The sequence below is a fragment of the Falco rusticolus genome, chromosome 2 (genome assembly GCF_015220075.1).
Source record: "Falco rusticolus isolate bFalRus1 chromosome 2, bFalRus1.pri, whole genome shotgun sequence".
NCBI classification, from domain to species: Eukaryota; Metazoa; Chordata; class Aves; order Falconiformes; family Falconidae; genus Falco; species Falco rusticolus.
The window spans coordinates 58,323,991-58,351,370 of NC_051188.1; the positions used below are offsets into that span (position 1 = coordinate 58,323,991).

Genomic DNA, 27,380 nt, shown 5'->3' on the forward strand with positions numbered 1-27,380 from the left:
GAAGAAATGTGTACACTTATGAAGCAAAGCCAGGACCGTGTACTTAAATGTAAATTCCCTGTAAAAGGACTGAGGATGGTATACTGAAAAGTGACTTTGCTCCTGGCAAAGTAAGCACTTTGAGTAAATAAATGGAGACATCCCAGACGACTCTTTCAAAACATGAAACGTAAAGCAGAATACTGCAATTGTTTTTACAGCTAAGTTACTTCTCAAATAAGGTGTGAATTTTTAGCACAGAGGCCACCTGACACTCATTTACTTTATGAGCTTGCCTAATGCTCATCTAAGAGATAAAAATGGATTCCAGTTCAGGCAATGTTCTTGGTGAAGAATTAGAAAAACAGTAATAAGATTCTCTAACACTAACTGCTTTCAAATCCATCTATTTTGCTTTTTATTCCCACTTCCCAAGGAGTTTTAAGGACCACTTCAGCAAGAAAAGTTGCTTTTCCAGACCCCAAGGACTGCTCTGACCCTTGTGAGCAAATTACATGACCTATATATCTGCTGATATGCATTTGTTTGGCTTATACTTTCATTTGGTAAGCAAATCCAAGAGCATCAAATGCACTTTACTGCCATTTATAAAGTGGTCAAGATTTTAATCCAAACGAAGGAATCCGCTGCACCCACAATTACAGTCAAATTATTCAGTCTTCAGAAGTGGAACAGGACATACTATAAAGTAAAAGAAGTAGATGGAAGCTGATGGAGGTTGTATAAATGCAGTTAGTAGCTTATGTAAGCAGACAACCAAGGAAAGAACAAAAATGGAATGAAGAAAGTGAAAATAAGAATATGTGCATCAAAACCGCAATGAATGCAAAATATAAACTAAGCAAAAGTAGGAGTGAATTAAGGGTGAGTAAAAATGGTTATTCTCCTGATTGTGGTATTTCCTCTGTGATGGTATTCAAAATACAGAACCAGGCCCTTACTGATACAGGATATCCAAAAAGATGTTTTCCTTACCATTTTCTCTAAAAAAAAAAAAAAAAAAAAAAAGCAATTATCCCATTCAAAATGCATACAGAAAAAAATGGAGGTTTAGATATAATCCCCATTCAAAATGCATACAGAAAATAATGGGGGTTTAGATATAATCCCCATTTCCATATACATGCAGGAACTGCTGTTATTGGTTCTTATCCTTTTGTTGCTTGATGTACTGTAACATATATTTTCCATGCATTGATTTTGCATCATGTAACAGGAAAGTAATGATTTCTAGTTAAGAGTTTAGGCTTTACACTTCTCACTTTAATTACTGCTGCAAAGAGAATGCAATGGAAGCCGAGGAGCTAATTTCTACATGATAAATAAAAGCACTTGCTTAACTTTGCAATCATTAGAACTGTGAAGGAACAAGACAGTTAACAATTATATTGTTAGTCTAGCAGTGTGAGTTGGATCTTACGAAGAACAACACCTCGCACCAGAACAAAGGCTACCACCTTATGTGGCAGGGCTGAAGGGTAAATTCTACCACATCAAAGAACTAATCCTAAAGCCCTCTGTGCTGAAAAGGAGCGTCATAATTAGTTTTAACTAGCTGAGAAAAGTAATACAAGAGCTGAGAGAATAATTCAAAACAAAGAAAAGCACAAGCATATTTGCAAGTGAAGACTTACCAGAGTAGCAAAAAGATGATATAGTATAAAATAAATAGCAACTACTGGTGCCCACATATGTCCTACAGCATTCAGTGTCTGATCCATTACATCCACCCATCCTTCCTGTGTGAGAATCTGAAACATTGACATGAATGCCTGCAAGGAAAACAATTACAAACATATTAACATTCACAAATTATATTACTATGGTTCTATTGACACATTCCTCAAGTTGATTTAACAGATCAGAACACCCATTTTGTTTATTTTTTAGTTCTTAGTAAACAAATGTATTTCAATTATTCAGTTATTGAAGTCAGGTGAATCAATATTCCAGAGCTAAAGGAGAAATAAATAGCTTAATCTTTGAACTTGTAAACATAGTCCAAGCTCTATTAGCCCATATGAAGAGCTTTTTGGTTTCCTCCAGGGCTAACAAAGTAAGGGAAATATCCTGAGCATCAGAGATCATTGTTTTGAATGTTATAACATATTGTGATTTGTTGATTATGCTTGTTCTTCTGTGCTACCTTTCTATAAATATAATAATAAAGTGTTACAATTAAATGTGACCACACATTTTTGTTATCTTAATAGCAGAAGCATTTTAGGCACCCCACAGATGAGATTAACCAATACAAGGGGAGGACCCAGTACTTCCACTCACTTCAGTCAGTCAGATTCTTCCCCTACACCTTTTGTAGATAGCATTCTTTGTGGAACTGTTCCTGTAACATTTTCAAAACCCTTCAGACCAGCAGTACATGTCAAAAATAGTGGGAATAATGGAAATGTTTCAGCAAACTGTCTGTGGTGACAGGAATATATGAATCCCAATAAGCCTGAAACGCAGATGTCTTAGACCTTTGAAACCCCATCTTGAGCCTGCAGCACAGAGCAGAATTTAACTCAGCACGAACAATGTGGGAGCATGGTGTGTACATCACACAGACACTGAGGACTGCGCTTTGCTTTAGTCACAGCAGTTTTGACTATGGTATCAAACTGAAGTGTGGATCTCAATAGTCTTAAACCTCTCAGTGAGATGAAACTGTTGCACAAGTTTCTTTTGCTTTTGCCTGACTTCACAAGTACTCTCCAGACAGCAAGGACCAAAGCTAGTATCTTACTGAGGTTTAATACATTAAAAAATAGTGATATAACTGAAGACTTTAACGATGCAGCTTATAGATAATAGGATTCCTTGAATTCACAATGTTAACACAGTGTGGAGGATACATTATGTCTATGCTCAGTGCCTCCGACACCCCCAGCAACAGCTGGTTAATACATCGATGCACTTGGCACAAGAGAATAGGACTGTTCTTGTCACACCCGTGAGAAAACAGTACTTGAGGAGTCCCTCACATCAATTCACCCTAAGCCCTAATGCATGCTGGGAAAGCTGAAAATACATAGATATAAAAATCTATGTACTTGAAAAACAATAAAATGGGTTCTATTAATTTTTAAAGCTGCTGGCAAAACTAACTGGGAGGGAGACTTCAAGTTTAGATTACTAATATTAACTACAGGCAAGTACTTTGCTTAGGCTCCTCATCAAGTTTGCAGTTTTTCAAACAAAAAAAGACTTCCTTAAGCAGTTTCTCCATGTAAACAGGACCCTTAAGGTTATACTCATACCCTAAGGGAGTCAACTCGAGGCTGTGATTTCTATTGTGCTGCGTAGGCTGATTTACTCTTGACTGTCCATGTGCACACATACAGCACTTGGCCCTGCATCTCCTCCTGGCCCTGTGTAATATCCCTATGGCCATGACACATCATTAATATTTGGTAAGAAGGAGCTGGTTCCAACTATCAGAAATAGTAAGATGGATGTGGCATAGCTTGTGGCATATTACAAAGTCAACGATGTATGCTGTTTGCTTACAATTTGGAAGGAGGGCCTGCAAGTACAAAACTTGCTGGGGTAGTGTAAGAGGACTGGGTAAGGAAGAGACAACCTAATCTGGTGCATCTTGTTATGCATGCGCTGCCTTTTTGGAGTGCTGAGTTGGAAAGAACTATTTCCCTGCCCGGGCCCAGGGATTGCCTCGGAGAGAGTTCCCTGGAAGCAGGATGGGTAACAGCTAAGCAGTAACGTATCAGGAGGCCAGTGCTTAAGCTCAGTGTCTGGCCCTCTGCCACTTACCACTGATAAGGATCCTAGGACTAATGCTTTTTCTCCTCTGTCCATTATAAATAGTACATATTTTAAAGTACAGAAACTGAATCATGCTGCCTCTAGATCACACACAGAGGAAGAACTGTGCATTTTTACTTTGTTAGGGGGGTCCTAAACATTTAGCTGCTAAGGGCTTTTAAAAAAAATTGCCCGCTGGCTCCCACAAAAAGCCCCACACCAGAATCCAGCTCGGTTTCTTACTGCTGCTATGTTCTGCAGCACTGAGGCAGACAGAATCATAAACACAGGTTAAGAACAAGGAGTTTGACAGCTATTTTTACAGTTGCTTTTCAGAATTAAATCACACTAATCAGATTTTCAGAGATGATTACACCAACAAGTCCAAATAGCCCAGAAGTCAAGCAAAGGTATACAGGGAACATATCAAGGCATCCAAGCATATATTGGGAGATGAAGTTCAACTTAAGACTTTAATTTCTACATCAGCAACATGTTGAACCAAATGTAATGTCCCAGCCTTTCCTTTGAACACACGGATCCCACAGAGAACAAAGGCTAGCATAAACTAGAAGCAGCAGAGAAAACTGCTCGCAACTACTTCCCTTCTTTATGTCAGCTAAAATCTTTGCTATGTCATGTGTCAGGAAAGGCCAAACATGAAGGCTGGAATTTGCACGGTGTCCGCTACTTTTATGTTCCTGCCAGCAACCTTGGCTTTACGTAGCATGCTGCCGACCTGGGGCCAGATCCTCCTTTTGAATTACCTCCCCCTCACAACCACACGTGCAGACTCCTTACAGTCCATAAACTACGAACTCCTTTCTTTACAAAAGTGACTCCTTTCTTTAAAAAGAAAAAAAAATCAACAATGAGGGTCCTGCAAAAAAACCCCAACCCTAAAGAACTGTTATCTAGCGCTACAAAATACCTCCACATACAAATTATGAAGAGAAGGAAAAATTTGGGTTCTTTAGCTAGGAGAAGCCTTCTGTAGCCAGAGGAGTGTGCATGAAACAAGTGGGAAGTTCAGCCTCCCTTATAGCTGCCAGTGGTGCTTGAGGGTGACGAAGACAACCACCCCATCAGTACTCAGCACTGCTTCTCTGCTTCCCTTTGTGAGGGGGAGGTGAAGCCAAGCCAGGCAGCTGCTGTTTCCCTGCACTCGAGCATCTCTGACGCCAGTAGTGGTCGTACCTGACTGGTGTGACACTCCTGGCTGAAATACAAGGTGGGCACAACACTAAGTAATACACCCCACTGCTGCCTTTAAAAACACCCGAGGGACTGGATAACTAAACCAGTGAAGTGTCCTTTCTTCTGAATCACACTAAATTACCATCATTTATTGCTTTATATATATATATATATAAAAATATATATAAATTAATTATTCAATTAATTCAAGATAGCTCCAATACTGTGTCGTGGACCCCTCATTAATACAAGCACTAGATTAATTTGGAAAAGACATTTTTTGACATTATAAAAATGTAATCTTCCATCCGAAACAGTTGTCCATAAAGCATGTAGCTATATAAAATGGCCTTTCAATACAATTTAAACATTTTATTATAACATTAAAGTCCAGTATATGATAAAACATTAGTTTTAAGAAAATAAGGCAGTGCACAATGAGTATGTGCTTTGCACCTAGCAATCTGCTTTGGAGCAAGTTATTTTTAGCTGAAAGGTACACTTCCCACTGTTTATTTTAAAATTAATTTTAAATGCAACTAGCTGACAGAATCAACATCTGTGAAGATGAGACTTAAGAGATTTATGCAAATGGTGATTTTCTGAATTAATCCGTGTTAGAGAAAAGACTGTCAATTTCTTTCAGTATTTATGCCCTATTACTTAATTAGCTGTTTTGATGATGGAAGTCAAACTACTTTTAATTTATACTGCAAGATTGGCAAAGGTTTGGTGGAATATAAGAGCTGAAGTGTCAGTTCTGATACCTTGTCTGATACAGGGGTGGTGCCACATAGATGCCTACTTACAGTTACAATCTACTTCACTCATAACTGCTGCTTGTCCACAAAATATCATGGGCCAAATCCCAAAAGCTTTATTCATGGAAGCAGAATTACTTCTGCAAATTAAACTAACAGGATTTAGGCCAAGGCCTGCAATCTGTCCCACCTGTGCAAACTTACTTTTTCCTCCTAATGTAGTCATGAGTGCTCAGTAACACCCTGAGAGAAGAGCAGCCATCCTGTAAAAATGTGGCAGTGGCACGGAGATTGTAACTGAATCAGAGAATTAAGACTACATTGTTCAAATTTTTTAAGGAGTGATGCTTAGGTTGAACTAACATTTCACAGCTTGAGCCTTCTCCAAGCTCAAGTCTAGGAGCAAAGTCCTGGTTTTGCTGAAGACTGGGGGATTTTTGCTGCTGAGATCAGTTGGGGCTGGCTCTCATCTTGTTTTGACCCATTCAGCAGAAGAGCAGCAGTCCCAGCTTTGTAACCTGCCACACCAAGCAGTCAACACACAGCCACAAAAACCAAGAGAAACCAGGGCATGGAAGTCAGAGATACTAACAACCTGTTTTCCATACAGTGAAGTTTGAAATTTCTTAGTGGCCATCTTACACTGATGCCTTTGAACAGACCCCTCTCCTATTCCTTCTTCAGGGGTCCTAGTCACCCCCTGTCCTTCTCATGGCTCAATATGTGCAGTCCAAGAAGATGTGCAAAAATAGAGATGGTGGACCGGTTAAAAACAGCATAGCAAACCTCTATATATTTATATTTAGTATTAGAGAGAAAGGCAGTCCATTTGGGTAGTCGCAATGGCCAAAAGAAGGGTAAAATTTGTAGCCATGGCAACACTGAGCTTGTGCCTATTGACTGTTGTCAGGAAACCATGTGAAAACATGCAATTTAGAGGCATTAGTGAAAGGAGGAGGTCTGCTTGTTCCAAAACCCACCCTGTGCCTTCTTATAAAGCACTTACAGTTTCACAATGATTTTAGGTTTTGTCTGTTTCATTGTAGAAAGCACTTTAATGTACAAACTCAAATTTTAGCCTCTGGTGTCACCTTTTTGCTAGTGTGCTTGTCCTCTCTGTATTTGTAACTGAAAAAGTCCACAGCAACAGTCCTGGCCATTTTAGGGCTCTTCTTTGGGGTTAAGCCCCAAAAAATTTATCTTAGCAAATTCTGCTATTGCAGACCTCGTATTGTTGCCAACATCATATACTAATGCAAAGATGTCTTCAGTCATGTTTTGAAAATAATACATTCCAGGCAAACCCAAAATCACATATTTTATAATTGTCTTATTGTAAACGAATTCAGTGGTCTTTATTCAGAGCAGACAACATGAGTGGGCATCCCCCAACCTTTGCTAGGAAGACAGACTCCTTTGGAGGGACACCATCACTCAAACCATCGATCACACGTTTTGAGTACAAAATTTTCACTGACTCTATTAACCAATTAAGAGATGTTTCACTAAAAACCTGCAAAAAGAAACCACACCATGTAAATTATACTTCTGAAACATTCATAAGAAGGTCCGTATGTATACAAATAAACAATAACTAAAAAATGAGAGACTCCTGCTTCTGGATATCATATAAAAAGTATTAAAAATATTTCAGTATTGCTGGAACACTCCTTTACTACTGGTAACAGGTTTTCTGTTTTCCCAAAACTTAAGTCAGAAAATATAAAACAAGTTTGGATTAATTCTGCTTGTAAAAAACTGTAATTTGCTGGAGAAAGTATTTTCTCACTCTTGAAACATGTATTTATTATCCACATATATCTTGAAATTCAATCTGATAGAAGCTCTTATTGAAGCTTAAATGGCCGGATTGAAATGCTCAAAATAATTTAAAATTTTACTAACATCTTGATATACCTTTGCAATGTTTTACTGTAAGCAGATCTTTCTCAAATACTTATATCAATTTATCTTGTTAAAATGTGCCGCTGGTTGTGAATCTGTCTTACTTTAATTATACTAGAATAGTTCTTTCAGGACTTTCATTGCCATTTTGCATGAATAATAAAAATAATTCTAAAACAAAATTCCATGGTGACTTCAAATTTTCAGCTGGAAGTTTTTTTCAGAAGTTATACATGAGAGTCAGGCATACAATATGGTGGTAATATCACCCAATTTACAGACAGAGGCCTAGATTAATTAAAAAAAATTAAGGTTTGATTTTGGTTTTTTTCTTCCTCCAGCATTTAAAAAAATGAATTCTACTGAATTCTTAATGATTGTACTCATTGCTTTTCTAAGCACGTTTTTCAAAATAGAAAGTATGATGTTACATTATTCCCTGTGGGTAGGTGTTTTTTGTCTCACATTTGATGGCTAGCTTCCCATACAGCAAGTCCAGGTTGATAATTACAAACTGTTGCCTAGCTATTTTGTTTGCTAAATGCACGACCCCTGAGGCTGCCTTATTCATTGTTATTTAATTGTTCCAACCAATGCACTTTCGCTAAAATAGATACATTGGATAACCAAGCTGGAATGACAGAAACAAATAAATTGTCACTGGAACCAATCCATGTACACTCAGTCTAATCCATTAATAATGAAATGGCAGTATTTTCATTCAGAACAGTGTGCTTCAATAAATACATTAGCTCCAATTTCCACTGATTTTCAGTGTTCTGTTCTGAATTAATGCAATGCCCATAAATATCCATTATTTATACCCAGAAGGCAAACACTTATTTTGTCAATGCAGACAGGTTTTATAACCCTGTGTAAAACAAGCATTCCTGTACAAATCAAGAACAACCAATTTTGTAATATGAAGATATAAATCATGCGTAGACATGTTTTATATAAATGTTGTGCCTAATGTTCATGATTGGGCACGTGAATCCTCTTTCGGTAACATGCTAGAGTAGCATTAAGCCATATGCTTTGTTTTTTCATCATCAGGGTGCACACATCACATTTTGCTATATTCCCTCAACAGCAGAAACAGAATACCTAACCCAAAGAAGGCCAAACTTTGCTACTGAAGGACTACAGGAAGGCTGTTACACACAGAAAACAAAATTACTTTATCTACACATACGGAGGCAAACTGCTCCACGGTTCTCAGAAGGAAAGGAAGACCGCCGATATAATAACAAATATGATAGAATCTGCCCTGGTTTCAGCTGGGATAGAGTTCATTTTCTTCCTTGTGGCTGGTAGAGTGCTGTGTTTTGAGTTTAGAATAAGAGCAATTTTGATAACACACCGATGTTTTCATTGTTGGTAAGCAGTGTTTACACCAACTCAAGGACTTTTCAGCTTCTCACACCATCCCACCAGCGAGCAGGCTTGGGGGGCACAAGGAGCTGGGAGGGGACGCAGCCAGGACAGCTGGCCCCAACTGACCAGAGGGATATTCCATACCATATGATATCATGCTCAGCATGCTCAGCTAAGGGGAAAGCTGGCTGGGGGGCCGCTGCTCAGGAACTGGCTGGGCACTGATCAGCAGATGGCGAGTAACTCCATTGTGCATCACTTGTTTTGTATGTATTACTATTTTTACTATTTTCCCTTCCATTTCTATCCTATTAAACTGTCTTTATCTCAACACACAAATTTTACTTTTTTTTTTCCTAATTCTCTCCCCCATCCCCCTGGAGCAAGCAGCTCCGTGGTATTTAGCTACCTACTGGGTTAAACCATGACAGAACCATAGAACCATAGAATCATTTAGGCTGGAAAAGACCTTTAACATCGAGTCCAATTGTTTACCTAGCACTGCCCAGTCCACCACCAACCACAAGAAAATATCAATGACAAGAAAATAATAACAAGCAAAGAGTAATCAATATTTTTTATACTTGCCCGTGGGAAGGTTGTAAATCTATCCAATTCTTCCACAAAGCAAAACATCTGTAAACTGATTGCTGACATTACAATTAAAAGGCTGGCAGTAAACACCACCAAACTCCCAAGTTTTTTTCCTGGTCCAAATATCTTATAAACAAAGTCTTCTAAAGCAGGAGAAATCTTTATAAGCCGAACTACTCTAAGAACCTGCAAAGAAAGAGAAAATACAACTGTATTAATTACATGATAATCACATTAATCAACAACTTTTCACAGGATCAGACACTTCAAGGCCAAAAAGGGACTTACAGCTTTGTAGACCGGTAAATATCAGGTTGCCACCTCTCGTAACAGACCACAAGTTATGTGTTAGGTTAAGAACACAAGCCCTAGAACCTGTGTTTTGTCTGTACTTATCTTGGCCTGCCTGGAGATTTGTTTTAGCTAGCAGTGGCAGTCACCCAACAACCAGGTAACTGTTAACCTACTTTGGTTTTTGCTTAGCTTTTTACAATTGTGTGGTGTAATGCTTATTGTTACATGTCTCTTTTTCTGCAGTAATAGCAATTTTGCATAGAACGAGCTATGACCCTTCCACAAAACACAGCATCAATGCGTACAGGCATGGGACAACAGCGGAGATCTTGAGAGTACCGGCACAGGAGGATATGCAAGGCCCTCAAGGCTGTGATCAACTCACCACTCATGAAGAGTCATCACAGAAATGCAATTGGGTAAAACTGTTTTTGGGGTAACAAAGGAAACAAAGACATAGGCAAAACATACCACAGATAATAAATCTGAATGTGATGTGGAATTACAGACCAGTGGTTTATACTGTATTACCAAATGTAAGAACTGCTTCAGGTAAAGGTCAAAATACATCAGTCTAGATTTAGCAACTGAAAACTACTGCAGTGCACTGCTAGGTAAATTGCTCCAATTGTGATTATCATCACTGTTAAAAAAACATACTTATTCTACATGGACAGTCTTTGAGGTCCTGAACAGTCTTTGAGGAAATCTCTGCTTTGAGCAGCAGGCTTGATGAGATAACTTTGAAAGGCCACTTCCAGCCTAGATTTTTCTATGATTCTGTGTTATTTGTTACACCAGGTTATATATTCACGTGAAGAACTGCCCACTCTTCTTCCACAGGTCATCTTTCCATTTTGGTGACCCAAGGCAAAATTGCTTGGCATTGTGTACCATATACCCTAGCAAAATTGTTAATGAACATACTTTGCTGCTTCCCACAAGGGAAATTTTGGATGGCATTTCTCAATATCAGCGGAAACAGCATTGTGTGCCACTGATATATTTGACATGTCTCAGTATTAGTAGTGGCAGCAGAACTGTGATCGTGTGTAGAACTCCTGACCCATTCATTGCCGAGTGTACCTTGGAAAAGCTGCTGACAGCTCTGACTCTCCTATTTCTGCCACTGATGGTGGCATAAACAGTGACATGAACATTGGTATCAACAAGAGGCAGTGGTAGCAAAAGTAGCTGCTGAAGACAACAGACAGCAGTGTATGTGGCAAACGAGATTTTGCAGTCCTTACAAAGAAAAAGACTCTCTAGCCCAAAGCATCACTTATATGTCTGCAAGAACATATTGAAACTGGAAGGTAGGAATTACAGTGCAATTAAAGGCTGACCTTATGTACAAGTCAAATACAACTGCTCTGCTGCTTTTGGAGAGGCAGTAAGTTTGACAGAAGTTGTTCACGGAGTTCAGTGTACCTTGTAGCTTGCTAATAATATAAACCTTTGCATTTTTCATGAAACCCACCTCCCTACCTATCTGTCAGGTGCACAGAATATGTGAGTCATCTAGGCTTTACTGCCAAGAGGGACAGAAAGAGAAAGTCAACTCAAGACAACAACTTATTTCAAATATACCAGACCCCTTGTATTAGATGGGATGAGGCTTCACTGTATTTAGTACTAAAAAAAGGTCCTAATTACAAAGGTTACACTACACAGCTTAACTTTAGAACAAGGTAAGATGAAGTCCTTTCCTTTCATATTGGTACAGTGATCCCATTACATATAATTTGAGCACATAAAACTGGTTACAAAGGCAGTGACAGACAGTGAGATGAGTGAGATTTCCAAGTACTACAAACATGTGAACATGGTGCCTTCTTACTTACAAGATCTGACAGTGTAAAAGTTACTTTCAACACTGACTCCAGTGGGGTGAAGATTTCATGCTAGTCAGTATTCTGAGTTGTGTTTTAGATAAACTGTATTATCTGCCTTACTTTCCTCTCCCTTCCTTTGGGGAACATTAATTGACCTTTAAGAAACACATTAATCTTCTTGATACTATATGTTTTTTTCATTTATTTTCATTAGGTGACAAATTGAATCTAGCAATAGTACACTCTAATGAACATTTATGCATTCTGTGTAATTGGATTGCAAACTGTATTAAATTTAGAGCTATAGAAGGTGCATGCAGAACTTGGATTACATATAAAAATAAGTTAAAACCCAAATCAAAATAAACAATATAAAAGAGAAACTATGGCTTTGTTACAAAAAATGGCTGCATTTGCTAAAAGGGATGATATTTATTCAGAAAATCACTCAGCAGTATTTTCCCCAAGCACAAATAAAATCTTTTCAGTCCAGTATAGGTAAAATTCTGTTTAAATGTCTCCATTTTATGCCAGTTCATTACAGATCTCTGCAATAACATGAAAAATCTGTTGTTTCTCCACTGATTTTGTGCTCTATAGATTATAGCCATAGAATGTTGGTTTGCTGGAGTCTTTCAGAAGGAGCTTTACAAAGTGTTTTGAATGACTGTACAGTAAATGTAAGAAAGATAGGTGGGAGGGTGGACAAGAGCCAATGTGGTGAAGAGTGAATGATGTGTTGGCAAAAGGTAATGATAAAGACCAATGAATAATGCAGACTGAAATATATGCTAAGGAAGACTAGATAAACCACACATTTCTGCTCACTATCCTGGAATGTGTCAAATAAAACTTCTGTTTTCAGTAATCTGTTTTGTTGGCTGACAAGGAACACATTTAACCTGTCATCATTAATACCTAAAGGCCTGGAAATCTGCCTAACATCACAATGTAACCATGTGAAAAAGACTTTTTGACCTTGGTTGATTTGAAAATGTGTTATCTAGCTTGCCCAGAAGCTTAATTGGTGGAATATGGTGCGTAACTCCCTTACACACTGACATCAAAGGTAAAGTGTTTTCCAACCTCACTGTCATTTGACACTTAAGGGATTTGGATTGCACAGTACAACCCAAATCTTTCAGTGTAGCAGGTGTTTCTGCTTGTAAAATGTATGTATCATATATTTCAGGAAATAAAAACCACATCCTGACATTTTCTGTCATAAAAGCTAGCACTTTTTTTAAAAAAAAACAAAACACACTACCCCCGACCCACAAAACTAATTAAAACCGTTAAAAAGAAAAGACATTATTTTATTATCCACATCTGGCTATATTTTAATTATACTTTCAGTCCTATGAGTTAGTGATGATGTCACCCATTTAGCCCAACATGTTCATAATTTACACTTAAAATTCCTAGAAATAAATCATCAGATGTAAGTGGACTCTGCCCTAATAAACATAGACCAACTATTAACTAAGTTGTTTACTGCTTTAACTGAGAGCTCCTAGCTAGGTTTCCTGTGCGCTTTTGACACGAAAGTGCAATAACATACTCCTGATACTTGAAGGTTAGGAATGTTATGCCACATAGAATAACAGTATTTTACATATTTGGACAGCAAAATCAAAGCTATAACCATCTAAAAGACTTCAAATGATGCCAGGTGAAGGCAAAATAGAATTTGTCATCCTGAAAGCTTTCTTGAGCAGGTTTGTAGAACCATTTAGCAAAAATACAGGACGCCATTTGCAGAAGTCTGAAAAGGCCATCATATTTCAACCCATACCTGGGGAGACTGCTCCCCCCATATTGTACTCACTTAGTTACAGTATGTGTCACTGTAGCTAATCACATTTATTGACAGGACTCTGATGATTTATTATTTGCCTTTACTGATTATACATCATGCCAATCCATGACTGAATAATGGACAGACATGAATCCTTTAATGCATTTTTTTAAAAAATCCCTTTCTTTAGCACTGTAGAACATAACACATTATAACAAATCCCAGCGCTTTCTCCCACAACTGGAGCAACCCTAAGCACTTCGAGGAGGAGGAATGGGGAATTGGTTTGGCTGGCTGACAGAGGAAGAATCAGAAGTCTGAATTAATCAGTCTTTGTCTCCTTCCTGCTCTTCCCCAAAGTGAAAATGTAGGAAGAGCCTTCATAAACACACTTTCCCTCTAGATAAAGAATGGTTAGAGATCTATAAAAAACAGATCTATAAAAAACAACTCTAAGATGATTCTGAAGAAATTACCTCAAAAGACCCACAATAACTGGAGCAGAGACTTAGGCATGAGACTGCCACAGAGATGAAGATTTGGAAAAGCAAAAGCAAGTGTAGTAAAGCCTCAGGGACAGTGGTGGACACTACTGGAAGGTGATGCCCTAAAGAGCTGTATGCAAGGTCACGGCTCAATGAAGGACAGTGAAAAAACTAATGCAGAACCTACTGAACAGCGTAGCTCAGATAAGAAACGGGAGTTAATGAAAACAGAAGGGAATCCCAGCAAAGTTAGAAAGAATCCTATTTCTGTAAATCCACCCAACAAACGTAGTTAAGAACAGACATATTCGTTATTTTAAATATATTCTCAAAGTGAGACAATATTGTGACAACATCAGTAGCCTGAGAACAGAAGTAATAAGAGCAAAATAGGTAATGTTTTTAATTGGTATATAGGGTGAAATGTAAAAATAGTTGATCATACCTGAAAATATGTAAACTGAGAGTGATAGAGGTCAGGATAAATATGTAGAGTGGTTCCGATTACAAGCAGCAACTCAAACTTGTGAAGAGATGAGCTGATGTATCCTGTGAAACCCAAACACCAGATCTTCAGGAGAGCTTCTAAATCAAACAGAACTGTAAAAGCAACCTAGACAAATATATAAAACAAGAAAGATGCATTCAAAACACTGAGTTAAATTACAGGTTTCTACGTCATGATGTCTATAAAGGCTTTATATGGCAAAAATAAAGAGGTCCATAACACTTAACGAAAACACTCATACTATAAACAGAATGAACAATCAACAATAGATTTCCTCATATTGGCTAATATTCTTCCTTAAAAGGTACACTTTATGAAATTTTTTGAAGTCTCAACACAGACATGTAGATGCCACAATTTAGAAAGCATGAAATAATAAATCCATCCAGCTGAAATTTCACTTTTTGTACACAGATAAAAAGCAAAAAAATGATGAGGTTTTTTTTTTTTCAAAATGTGAAGCAACACATATGAGCTGTCTGAAAAATTTTAAGAGATCTATGGAACAAACCAAAGTTTAAAGGTCTCTCTGAAAATTGCTGCTTCAATTTTCTAAAACATCTATAATAATGTGAAAACCAAGACAGGCAGAAAATGGGTGATGGGACTCAAGCATTAGAACAAATTAAAAAAAAGAAGAAATTCAAACACAGTCCAAAATTGGTAAGTTTTCAAAAATTTTAAAGAGATGGTGTTAAAGAAGTTGAGCAAAGAGAGTAAGGTGGGAAGTTACAGTGGAAGAAATCTGCTTGTAGGCATTGGATGACTGTGAGGCCTTTCTCGAAATATTTACGCACTAAAACACATGATGTTCAGCTTGAACAAAGGGAACGAATTTTGCATAGGTTTGCATCTTCAAGATTTATTTTCTCTTACTTCTCTCACTACTGAAAGTCCTTCTGGCTGGACACACTTCTTCCTCACCTGTCTTCTTATAATTTACTACTGTATAAATCATGAAAGACTCACTCCCTCACTTCCCAACACCCAGGAAAACCAATGGAAAGAATGTTTTTCCTTGATTCAGCAATTTTCCTCTTTGACTCTTTACACACTTTGGGGCTTAAAAGAGACACTGAGATAACATTACGTGGCATCTATATACAATTAATACTTTCAAAGTGCTGTGCAAACATTACCAAAATACAGTCGAAACCTTCTTTGAGCAAAAGTATTAATCCTTTTAAGATGGAGAGATTAACCAACTGTGGACTGTAGATTTACTGGATTTGGCAGGGCATAACAAAGTTAGAGGCTAAGATTTTAATTCTGAATCTGACAGTCACAGTCTCTGGTATGCTGCCTTAAGTACCTACATTATTTAAAGTTTAAACTCTCCAGTCCATCAAAAATATATTCATTAACATGAAAGTAGGATTTTGTGACACAGCTAAATAAAATTTTACATATTTTATGTGTACAGGACTGTCACAAGCAGGAGTGGAAATGGAAGTTAAACACTGAAGTTTATGTCCTGTATTTCCTAGGACGTAATCCCCTAGTCCACACAGCTATTCATGAACAGTGCCACCAGCTGTATTATGTGGCCTTGTCAAGGCATGCAAAATAGTTATCAGGCTTCAAACGTCCTCTGAATGATTAAATTAAGGCAAAATGCTTCATAGTGATCCAAAAAATTCTTCACATTAGGAAAGATATACTACTAAGAAATATTTGTGTGATTTCAGTCATAAACAGTGTAGAAATACTTTCATGCTCATATTCTGAAATGTGTCTGTCCAGTTTTTCAGCCTTTGTTCTGGGAGCTCAAAGAGCTCAAGAAGAATAATGAGCGAAGTCTGAAGAGGCTACCTCTTCACGTGAAAATCTCTACCTTAATCACAAGGAAAATGTTTTATCAAAAAAATCTTGAAATGAAATCTCACTTTTAATGAAAACACATCTGAGCCCTGAAAGAACAAGGGGATCAAATGAGGAAAAATGGAACAGTGGGTAGAAAGCAGCTGGAATTCAGCTTCAAAGCAGGTGGAATAACAATGCCATTTAAATACACACATACATACTTCAGAGCACATAGGCTTCCTATTAGGACAAGACTAACAAATACGATGTTAAGAGTATTTTAATTTATTCTAAAAATGTGTGGGTGGGATCATTTGCATTTTACATGCTTGTCAAATGAATTCAAACCACTAGCACTTAAAATGTATCAAATGGCTTGCATAACATCTGATTACATTTATACACCTGTCTTCCTGCTGACAGAGCTGGTATTTTTTTCCTTCCTTGTAATTAATTACAGAAGATTCAGAATATCTGACTAAAACTTTTTGTTAGGTGTGAAATGTAATACAATTTTATAGCTTATTTTTTTAAGCTGAAATCACTCCTTTCATTGCTGTAGAGACAAGAGAAAGGCAAATTCACATAAGAAGCCAAATCAGATGTACACGCAAAAAGCAGGTGTAACACATGAGCAGCCACCCTCCACCAGGTTGCCGGTTTTGCTTTGGGGAGGCCAGAGAGGAGCTACCAGGAATGGGCTGCTTCTGTGACAGCTGCCTCCCACTGAGTCACCTGGAAGCTTTATGGTATTAATGCTGCCTTCAGCAACAGTACGTTTTGCCAGTAGCCCCTTTATGTTTTTTTTGCAGAGGCAGAGCTCAGTATCAGCCAACATCCAACAGTGACAGACTCAGTTTTCTTTGTAAGTGTGGCTTTGGGAAAGACAAGAATTCTTTTGAGCAGGATCAGTGGGATTAAGGGCACAGACCTCCAGCATTTCCCTTGCTACCAGATCTGACCCAGCACTCAATCCTACCTTCAGCCAGGGCAGGGCAAAGGCTACATGAAGGCAGAAGTGCAAGGAGACAGACTGCCAAAGGAGCCTAAGAGGAAGCTTATAAAAGCACCTAGTTTTGAACTCTTGTTTTTCAGACCCTTTAAAGCAGTACTTGAAGGAATTTCACACATCTCCAATAAGACTTCTAGTCTGTATCATCTTTTAATGGAAGACAAAATGTGGCAGTTGCACATAAAAACAAACATCCATCACTATTCTGTCCAGGTATTGAGTAGGTAAAGTCAACATCCTCAATAACAATTACCAAAAATGAGTTTGAAGCTCTGCTCTTTCCAGGTTCTCAGATAGTGCATTGGGGTTCTGAGCTATCCTCTTAAAATTCTGGTTTTGCTTAATCTGCAGGGCTGATGTATACAAATTGAAATGCTTGTCAGAACCTCTCATTTACTACTGGGTATACAAAATTATGCAACCAGTGGGACCCGAGTTTAGAATTAATTTCTATCTGTTATCTTCTTGTCTAACCTTTGTCTCCTTTTCTCTTGAGTCTGTCTTCTCTTTCCAACAACGAATACACTTCTTTTTCTTGACACCGGGTATCTCAATAACTTCACTTAGATTTGTTTACTGAATTTAAGTGGATGTATTTCTACAGTTCTAGGCCACTACAATGTGTGGTCCATAAAATGGACTGTGAGCTATTTTATTGGACATGTCTGCTCCTAAAGCCAGCAGCTTCCAAGATGACTTCTAGAAAATGTATCAGAAAGCGAGATATGTTTGCTGTGATGTACCTAGGCATTTCCTTTAGCAAAGGGAATCCCGATTGCTGTTGGCCACTCAAGTCAGCTCCCTCTGAAGGGAAAGCTTTTTGCATCTAGTGTAACGGAAAATACAGAGCAACAGCAGTGCGTCCTGCTCCAAGTAGTCTTCCTCACCAAGAAAACCAAACCAGCCACTGAGGAATAATAGGCGTTGTTTGAGTATTCAGCCTCTTCAAGGCTCTTAAAAACAATTTCTCTGTACGCCCTGTGCTGTAAAGCACAAGTTTCACAATTAACTGGGTAGGAAATGACACCAGCTTATCAATTTCTCCTCTCTCCCAGGATGTTTTCTACTCTTCTGCTCTTCTGATACTGTATTTTATACCTCCTTCTGTAAGATACTAGGGGGTTATTCTTGCTTTTTTTATAGTGTCTCTAGTAAAAGTATCACAAATAAAAAAACCCAGACAAACAGACATCAAAAGTATGCCTTACAAATAAACAAAATACCTTTCTGTATTCCAGATTAATTTACCTTATATACTTAGAAATGTAAACATGTAGAATGTAAAAAAATGTCTGACAACATTCCCACCAATAAACCAATAATCTAAGATACGCAGAAGCAGAAAAATACATCTTTAAAGAAAACCGGACATTGCTTAAGAGGGCTTATAATACACTAGTTTACATGCCATACTCATCTTGAATTATTAAACTCTGGCAAGTATTTCTTTGGAACCTCCCCCTCCCCAAACCCTACACTTGAAATAGATGGTGAAGAGAGTGTTTCTAGCACTGATTAATAAAAGCATAATTATACTATATATTCAGTGTGAAAATAGAAATAGCACATGCAGCGTTTCCTATTTGAATATAAATAGAATTAATGTTATTTTGATAAGAATCCAGGCTCCACTTCCTGTATCCTGGGCATAAAGCAAAAATGTCTATTGCAAAAAGTTCATGGTCCCAGGCTTTAATGCTGACTTAATTATTTGTCTCTGGCCTATGATATTGTACTGGTTTTGGCAGGGACACTGTTAATTTTCTTCATTATAGTTTGTATGGTGCTGTTGTGGGTTTGTGATTAAAACAGTGGTGTTGATAACACAGGGATGTTTTAGCTACTGCTGAGCAGGCTTGCACAGGGTCAAGGACTTTTCTGCCTCTCACCACACCCCACCAGCGAGCAGGCTGGGGGGGCACAAGAAGCTGGGAGGGGGCACAGCCGGGACAGCTGGCCCCAACTGACCAAAGGGACATCCCATACCATGTAATGTCGTGCTCAGCATATAAATCTGGGGGAAGAAGAAGGGGGGATGTTCGGGTGATGGCATTTTGTCTTCCCGAGTAACTGTTATGCGTGACGGAGCCCGGCTTTCCTGGGGATGGCTGAACACCTGCCTGCCCGTGGGCAGTGGTGAATGAATTCCTTGCTTTGCTTTGCTTGTGTGTGTGGCTTTTGCTTTCATATTAAACTGTCTTTATCTCAACCCACAAGTTTTCTCACTTTTACTCTTCTGATTCTCTCCCCACACTACTGGGGGAGAGTGAACGAGCAGCTGCGTGGGGCTGAGCTGCCTGCCAGGTTAAAACCACGACAGAGGCTAAAATGAGTTTCCCTGTCCTCACTTACATCCTCAGATCTGTGGGGGATGTCATAAGAAAACCCAGTATTTGTGCATTTTATTCCAATGACTTATTCCCAAGATCATCTTCTTGCATGTTCATGTTGTTTTCTGGATACGCTTAGAACTTGAGATAAAATAAAGATAACACATTTCACAATTACTCTTGTAATTGTTGGCTGGGCCAGCTTTACTCAGTGTTCATACAAACGGCAGCTATCTCCAGGAGCATGAGACACAATAAAGCATGACACAGCACTGATGTCTCTCCAGTCTGCACTTTTTTGAGGTTTTAGGACTCTGGTGCTACCTTTAACTTTGTTTTCAGTTTTGTCCCAGAACTGGTGAAGTCTCAGCTTCATAAGATTTTAAGACATCAGATACATATTCTAAAACTAAGATAAATTAAAAAAAATAGTATCAGCTCAACCTCAACCTCAACCTTAAAAAGGGAGATTCATAAAGCATCATAATGTTACGGAATAAAGGGTTTAAAGTTGGGCACTTTAGAGTCTGACTCTCAAATGTATCTAGACATTTTAAACAAAAAGAGTACAAATCACCAAATTTTTTGACTCGTGAATCCTCTGCCATTGGTATATTGGTTGCCAACCAGGCAATAAAAATGGCAGAGGAATCACAAGGAATTATACTGCTATCATGCGCCCTAGCCCAAGGATGTCCCCTCTGCCTCCAAAGAAGGACTGCATAATTATCAAAGCCAGGGAAACCGCAGTAACCATTAAACTAGACGTGTCAAATCCAGGCAACCGTGATCAACACTGTCAGAGAACTGATCTTGGTGAATTTCAGCACTGGTGGCTTTATACTCAGATAAAGTGACAACTAACAGTGCTCACGGAACTATTTTTAATAAAGAATGTTACAATACTGATTTCACTCTTGAGTCAGGAAAAACAAGTTATCTATTTAAATCTATGCCTGTACGTTAGTATCAAAGTGTTACATTCTTTTTTAATTTTTTTAATACTGAATTAAGCGGTACTAAAAACCACTAAAAAGACATGTAGCCAAGGTTCTGGCATCTCTAGTGCACGCCCTACAGTAAAATCCTTGACCAGCTAATAAGTCAGTCAGGGTCCCTGCCAGAATGCCACTTGCAAAGAAACTTTTTACCTCCATTTCACTGGTTCAGGAGCGCAACCTCCTCCTTCACCAAATTAATGACTGGATAAATGTTTTTTTTTTTTTTACAGTATGCTCTTGAAGTTGCCAAAGTCAGGCTATTTGCGACACTATTTTGGTTATGCTTAAGGACCTTCTTGCAGCTAAGTGTATGTTGAATAAAGATGATTTAGGAAGAAGTACTCTACTCTGTAAAGACAGTGTTTTGTCATTTTTTTAAAGTTAAATTCTTCTGGATGTTACATTCCTTCTAGAGAAAGATAGCAACTCAGCAGCCACGCATTGCTTGCAGATGCTATACTTAAGCCTGAGCTCATTACCACTGACATTTTGTTTGAGGAAATTACCTTTCAAAAGGTTGTAAGATAGGGCTGTCAGCCACTGTCAGACTGAGGAACAAGTTAGCACAGAATTCTCAGAATGCTTAAGGGAATAAAAAAATTACATACTAAAATACGCTTGACATTCACATTTTCTACTTTAGCTTATCTTGAAAAATATCCAGATAGCCATTTCATTACACTCACCTCAGCTAGGTAAAATTCATCGTATTGTCTCTTGAAGTTTTCTCCTTTGTAGTAGTTACTAGCAGCGACAATCACATCTACAGCCACCATGCTTAGTATGAACATATGGAACACAGATGACCTCATCATTTTCTGCAAAAGAAAAAGAAAATTTTATCAACAAAATGAGCTAAACCACACACATTATTAAGTTTTATTACACTGTTAAAACATAATCAGCTTCTTTACATGATTCTAACTTACTACGCTTTAAAATAAGAAAACTTATACTTCTGATATATTGCTTCAACTGGTTTGTATGTGTAAGTTGGTGGATTTTTTTACTTTTCAGGGTTTTATTTGCCAATTGACTTCTAAGTGAAGGTTTATCATTTCATATGATATCCATTGCTTTAGTATGTTTTTAAAGCATAAACCGTACTTCTATCTATTCAGTTGCCCTTGGTTAATATTCCCTCATTATGATTTGTTCATGCAGATCTTAATGTTCAGGGACAAGTAACATCAATTCTATCTTGTGCATTGCTTTTACTCAAGAATGACAAGTGATAAGAGATTCATCTGATGTCAAACTGTTGCCTAAAAGTATACAACATATCTACATATAGTAGTTATGCACATCTGGTCCAACGAACCGTGAAGTAATTCACAGGTAATTCATGTATCTGTGCACTTAATGCTTTGTGTCACTGCTGCTGCAATCCCACAGAAGAAAAGAGAAATGGAGGCACGCAGCACTGGCCAGGACTTTACATCTGTGAGTTGCCAAAACAGTAGTGGTAAAAGGTATGCCAGAAGTTCAAAGAACTAACTTCTAGGCCTCCACCACAAAGAGCATGGACTTACAATTTAAGGTAACCACTACCCTCACTGGGTAAGCCACAATTGTTCCAGTAGAACCTAGCTTCAAACACAGAGAATGGAGCATTGTTCTACACTAAAGCATCATTGAATGAGTGGTCACTAATATCGATACTTTTTACAATCTTTCACAAGTAAGTATCTTTCACAAGTAATCTTTCACAGTTTATGTCTTTAATGCTTATTTGCAAATGCAAGTTGTGCAACATTATGGTTCTTTGTGTTTGTCTGTAGATTTAAATTGTGTTCACATTGGGTAAAGGCCATTTTCATCTGCTCCTGATTTTATCTATAAAAGTGCCAGGAAAAATATAACTCAAAATATAGAAGAACTCTGACTCTTCTAAATTTCTTCCTAAAGACTTAGTGTGTCTGTACTGGTTTATATTCACAGAATCACATAAGTATTTAGTTTGGAAGGCACCTCTTGAGATTATCTGGTCTTCCCCTGCCTGCTCCAGCAAAGTCAGCTAGAGCAGGTATTCCAGGACTGTGTCCCATAAGAGTTTAAATATCTCAACAGATGCAGACTCCACAACCTGCTTGTGCAACCTGTCCCACTGCTGTTTGACCACCTTCACAGTGAAAGTGTTTTCTTGTGTACAGATGTTTGTGTACAGACATTGTCCCAGTGTGAGACATAAGAAAAATAAGATGATGAAATCCCTGAGATCAGAAGGGCCTCTTGAGATCACCTAGCCCAACCCCTGTGCTCAAGGCAGCGTCGCTTACAGAAGGTTGCTCAGAACCACATCCAGTCAAGTTTTGAGTATCTCCAAGTCTGGAAACTCCACAACCTGCCTGGGCAACCTCGTCCTGTATTTTTACAGTGAAAAAGTTTTCTCTCATGTTTCAATGGAATTCCTCGGTGTCTCAGCTTGTGCCTGTTGCCTTTTATGCTATTATGAGACACTACTGATTAAGACCCTGGCTCCATGTTCTTTACTTCCTCACATCAGGTACTTTTCCATACTGATAAGGTCTCCTCCTGAGTTTTATTTTCTCCAGGCTAAACAGCTGCAGCTTTCTTAGTCTCTCCTCATATAAAAGATGCCCCAGCCTCTTCATCATCTTTGCAGCCCTCTGCTAGACTCAGTCCAGTATGTCCACATCATTCTCATACTGAGGAGCCCCAAATTGGACACAACACCCCTGATGGCCCCACCAGACTTGAGTAGAGGAGGATCACCTCCCCCAGTATGCTGGGAATGCTCTTCCTAGTTCTGCCCTGAGAGTTGTTGGCCTTGTCTCAAGAGTACATGGCTGGCTCATACTCAACTTGCTGTCCACCAGGGTCCCCAAGGCCTTTTCTGCTACACTGCAGGGGGTTGGTACCAAGCCTGTACTGGTGCATGCAGTTATTCCTTCTTTGGTGTAGGACTTTGGTTTTCCCTCTGTTGAACATAAGGGTTCCTGTGTGATCAGTTCCCTAGCCTATCAAGGTCCCTCTGAGAGGCAGCCAACCCTCTGGTGTATCAGCCATTCCTCCCAGTTTTGTATCATTTGCAAACTTGTCGAAGGTGCACTCTGCGCCATCATCCGGATCATTGAAGAGGGTGTTGTTGAATCAAGACTGGCCTTGCAGTAACATTGGCCAGCTCCCTTAGCAATCATGGGTTCATCCCATCAGATCCCATAGACATCATTACGTCCAGTTTGTTTAAATGTTTCTTAATGCGATCCTCTTCCACCAAGAATAAGTCATCATGGCTCCAGACTTTCTCACAAATCTCAGGGGCTTGGAATTCTTGAAGGTCAGTCTTACTCATCAAGATGGGTGTGAAAAAGGCATTGAGTACCTCAACCACTTCCATGTCATCACGTCCCCTAACCCATTCAACAGCACGCCTACATTTTTACTAGTCTTCCTTTTACAGCTCTTACATCTGTAGAAGCCCTTCCTGTTGCCATCCATGCCCCTTGGCAGATTCAACTCTATGAGGAGTCTGGCTTTCCTAACCTTATCTCTCTACTCTCAGACAGACAGAATCATTGTATTCCTTCTGGGCCATCTGCCCCTGATTCAATCCCTTGTATGCTTCCTTTTTATTTTTGAGTTTATTCCAGAGTTACTTGTTCATCCATATGGACCTCCTGCCACATTTGCTTCATTTCCTGAACTTGGAAGGGGACCATTTTTGAGCTTGGAGGAGGAGATCCTTGAAAATCAACCAATTCTTTGGAACCCTTTTACCTCTAGGGCTGTATCTCAAGGGATACTTCCAAGCAAACAGCTGAACATGAAGAAGTCTGCTTTCCTGAACACCAGGGTTGTGTTCCTGTCTTCTGGCTTTGTTCCATCCACAACCTCATGGTCATTGAAACCAAGGCTGCTCCTGAACCTCACAACCTGACCAGTTCTTCCTTGCTTGTGAGTATGAGGTCCAGCCATAACACTGCCCTCATCAGCTTACATGTGTTAGGAAGTTACCATCACGGCAATCCAGAAATCTGGATTGTCTCCTGCTGTGTTGCCCTTCTAGCAGATATCAGAGTGGTTAAATTGCGCCAGGAGAACTAGGGCCTGTGAACGTGAAGATGTTATAGGAGAATACAAAAATTAAGTAACACACATTTTTACATTTGTAAAGGTACATTAATGTGTTAGAAAATTCATATATACAGTTGTAAAATATTATCTGAGTCTTTAGTGAGCTGTTGTTGTTAACACTGATAAAGAATTGTCCACATTTACACTTTTTGTTTTACCCTGCTTGGAGCTCAGGATCTTGACCAAGCTACTCTTCATAATACTGTGATCAAATTATTAGATAATAAGGCATAAGCCCTTGTCCAGGCCCTTAGCAAAGTCTTGCACCTGTATACAGAACTCATCCCCTGTTGAATTCCACTGGTGTTTTAAGGCAGTTTGCTTAAATTGAAGCTGAGTGGAGACTAAGCACATATTTACAAGCATTCAGCTGTTAGGACTGCCCCTTGCCTCAACATCTGGACTTCTTGGGTGGATCAGTGATAGCACTGCAGACAGAAGACAGCTCAACCCATATGCGAGCTGGCTTCCTTTTGACCGTAGTGGCATAAAATGGTTGTATATTCCAACCTGGAAAGGGGGGCTTAGGACATGAATTTCTGAGAGTCAGAAATTTACAGAACACACCTGGGTTGAAAACAATGCCTAAAGCACAGTGAAGTCACCAAAACAGAATGGCTAAATGAAATCTTGCTGTCATCTTTAATCCACAAGGCAAGCTATAAGAATACAATAATTAAAGACAGGGCTACTGGCGTCCGTCATGCATTGTTGTCAGTGGTGTGATTCACAACAGGTAGCATGGTATCCGTTACATTTCTGTTTCACACAAGATCTAAACAGACAGTTACATCTCTCTGCATATTTTACGCTGTATTTTTACCAGTGTCAAAACTTCCTTCATAGTAACAAAGTATTCTGCCTCAATTGCAAAAGAACTTGCTAAAAGAAACTAGTAAGTGAGGCTGTAAAATGCACTTTTCTCTCTCTTCACAGAAAACAACAGGGAAGCAAAATGATAATACAGGAAGAACAAAAATGCATAAACCACCCCGGTATACATCTACATACATGCATACTTTCTCATACAGTCCATACCTTTGGACACCCATAAAAAGATTTTCCAGTGGTATATTTAATGCTGGAAAATAAATGACAATAACATAAATAATATCCTAATTGTTGTATGATTCAGTAAAATTCAATAACGCTTCTTGCCAATTACTAAAAGTTGCCTTCCCAACTGAACGGAGACTCTTTAGCTAACAAGGAGTATTATGTTGGCATACCACAATTCAACACCCAGACAGTAAGGAGGGAGGTTCAGACAGGACACAAGCTAGGCACAGGGTACATAAAGGCAGGAACAGCTGGTTGAGGCAGCAAATTAGGAGATGGCTGTGGCAGGCAATGTGAAACACACCTAGTTGCTGGCAGAGAGAAAGCCCACAGGACCAGCAGCGTGGAGGTATAGAAGTAAATGCACCTGCACAGCAAAACCACTGTGCTGAGGACACCCAAAAAAGAAATTCATTACTTTAAAATCCTAGGACTGGCCTTCTTATGAGGGCCAGATTGGCATCTGTGTTTCTTAATTTTTTCTACAGCATGTCAGAATCTAGCTGCTCACTTGTCATGAATGCTAGGTCTGATAAGCAGCTTTCCTGTTGGCTTCTCAGACAAGCTGCAATATCCTTAGGAGATCAATCACAGTGCTCTAGCCCACACACCTACTGTGCCCAACTTTCCCCTACTTTAATCTGTCTTGGTTTGTTCTTTCTGCTTCACAGAATTTTAATTTGGATTTGTACCCTTGAAAGAGTTCAGCTGCACCTCTGCTGTAATGTCTGACCATGAGAGCTCACCGTCTCTTTACATGTTTCTGTATTTGGAACGAAGTCTAAACGAAAGCTGAATTTAGCCCACAGCACTTGCCCAAACCTTAAAAATCATTTTGGATCACTGGATCAGCAGTGTTTCATTTGGATTACAGCCCTTCTCAGAGCACACAGCCGTGGAAAATTCTCTGTGCAAACTTGAAAGAAGAGATGTAATGCCAATTTTTGTTCTTGTTTAATTTATCGACCTTTTTCAGCCCTTGGATGTGTGTTTCTTAAACTGCGTAGGAATAAGATGAAAGAAATGTTCTGATGTTGCTGTCAGCCAGTTGCAGGATGGGAAAATTGTGTCTAATATTAAATTGGACTTAAGATTAGCCGTGTTGAAGTAGTCTCAAGTGAAATGCCCTATTGCTGCCATCAATCAACTACAACACTGATGAATGTCTTACATTTACTATGATTCACTTCTAATGCTGGCATCTGGCTTCACGCAGGATGACAATTCTCAGTGTCCAGGACGCTGTGAAGAATGTGGATGGTACAATGCCTTAAAGATGCAATGGCCATAAACCCAATATATAACAAACTATTAATGATCCAAAATCTTTCAGTGTTTGGAAATGCACAAAGGACTTCAGGATTTATTTGCTTTGTGCCCAGAGGGAATTTCATGAAAACAGAAAAAACTTCTAAACCACTGCTCATTTATTTAACATTAGGGATGTGCTTGGTACAGCTGAGGAACTTGAAATGAAAAATTATACATAATAACCCGATTCACCCAAAAGCTTAAGTAAGCAATGATACTGCAATTGCTGACAGGTGGAGACTACCTGGGT

At 38.8% G+C, this 27,380-nt stretch overlaps 1 protein-coding gene across 3 annotated transcripts in view; it reads right to left on the minus strand.

The window, feature by feature from the left end:
- NALCN (sodium leak channel, non-selective) overlaps positions 1-27,380 on the minus strand; it is a 248,258-nt gene that overhangs the window by 101,031 nt on the left and 119,847 nt on the right. For all 3 annotated transcript variants that reach the window (XM_037377624.1, XM_037377625.1, XM_037377626.1), the window contains exons 11-14: positions 21,349-21,480; positions 14,454-14,621; positions 9,591-9,782; positions 1,635-1,772 (exon numbers count right to left, since the gene is read on the minus strand). In XM_037377624.1, the coding sequence (XP_037233521.1) occupies positions 1,635-1,772; positions 9,591-9,782; positions 14,454-14,621; positions 21,349-21,480 (630 nt within the window). The remainder of the gene's footprint in view (positions 1-1,634; positions 1,773-9,590; positions 9,783-14,453; positions 14,622-21,348; positions 21,481-27,380) is intronic.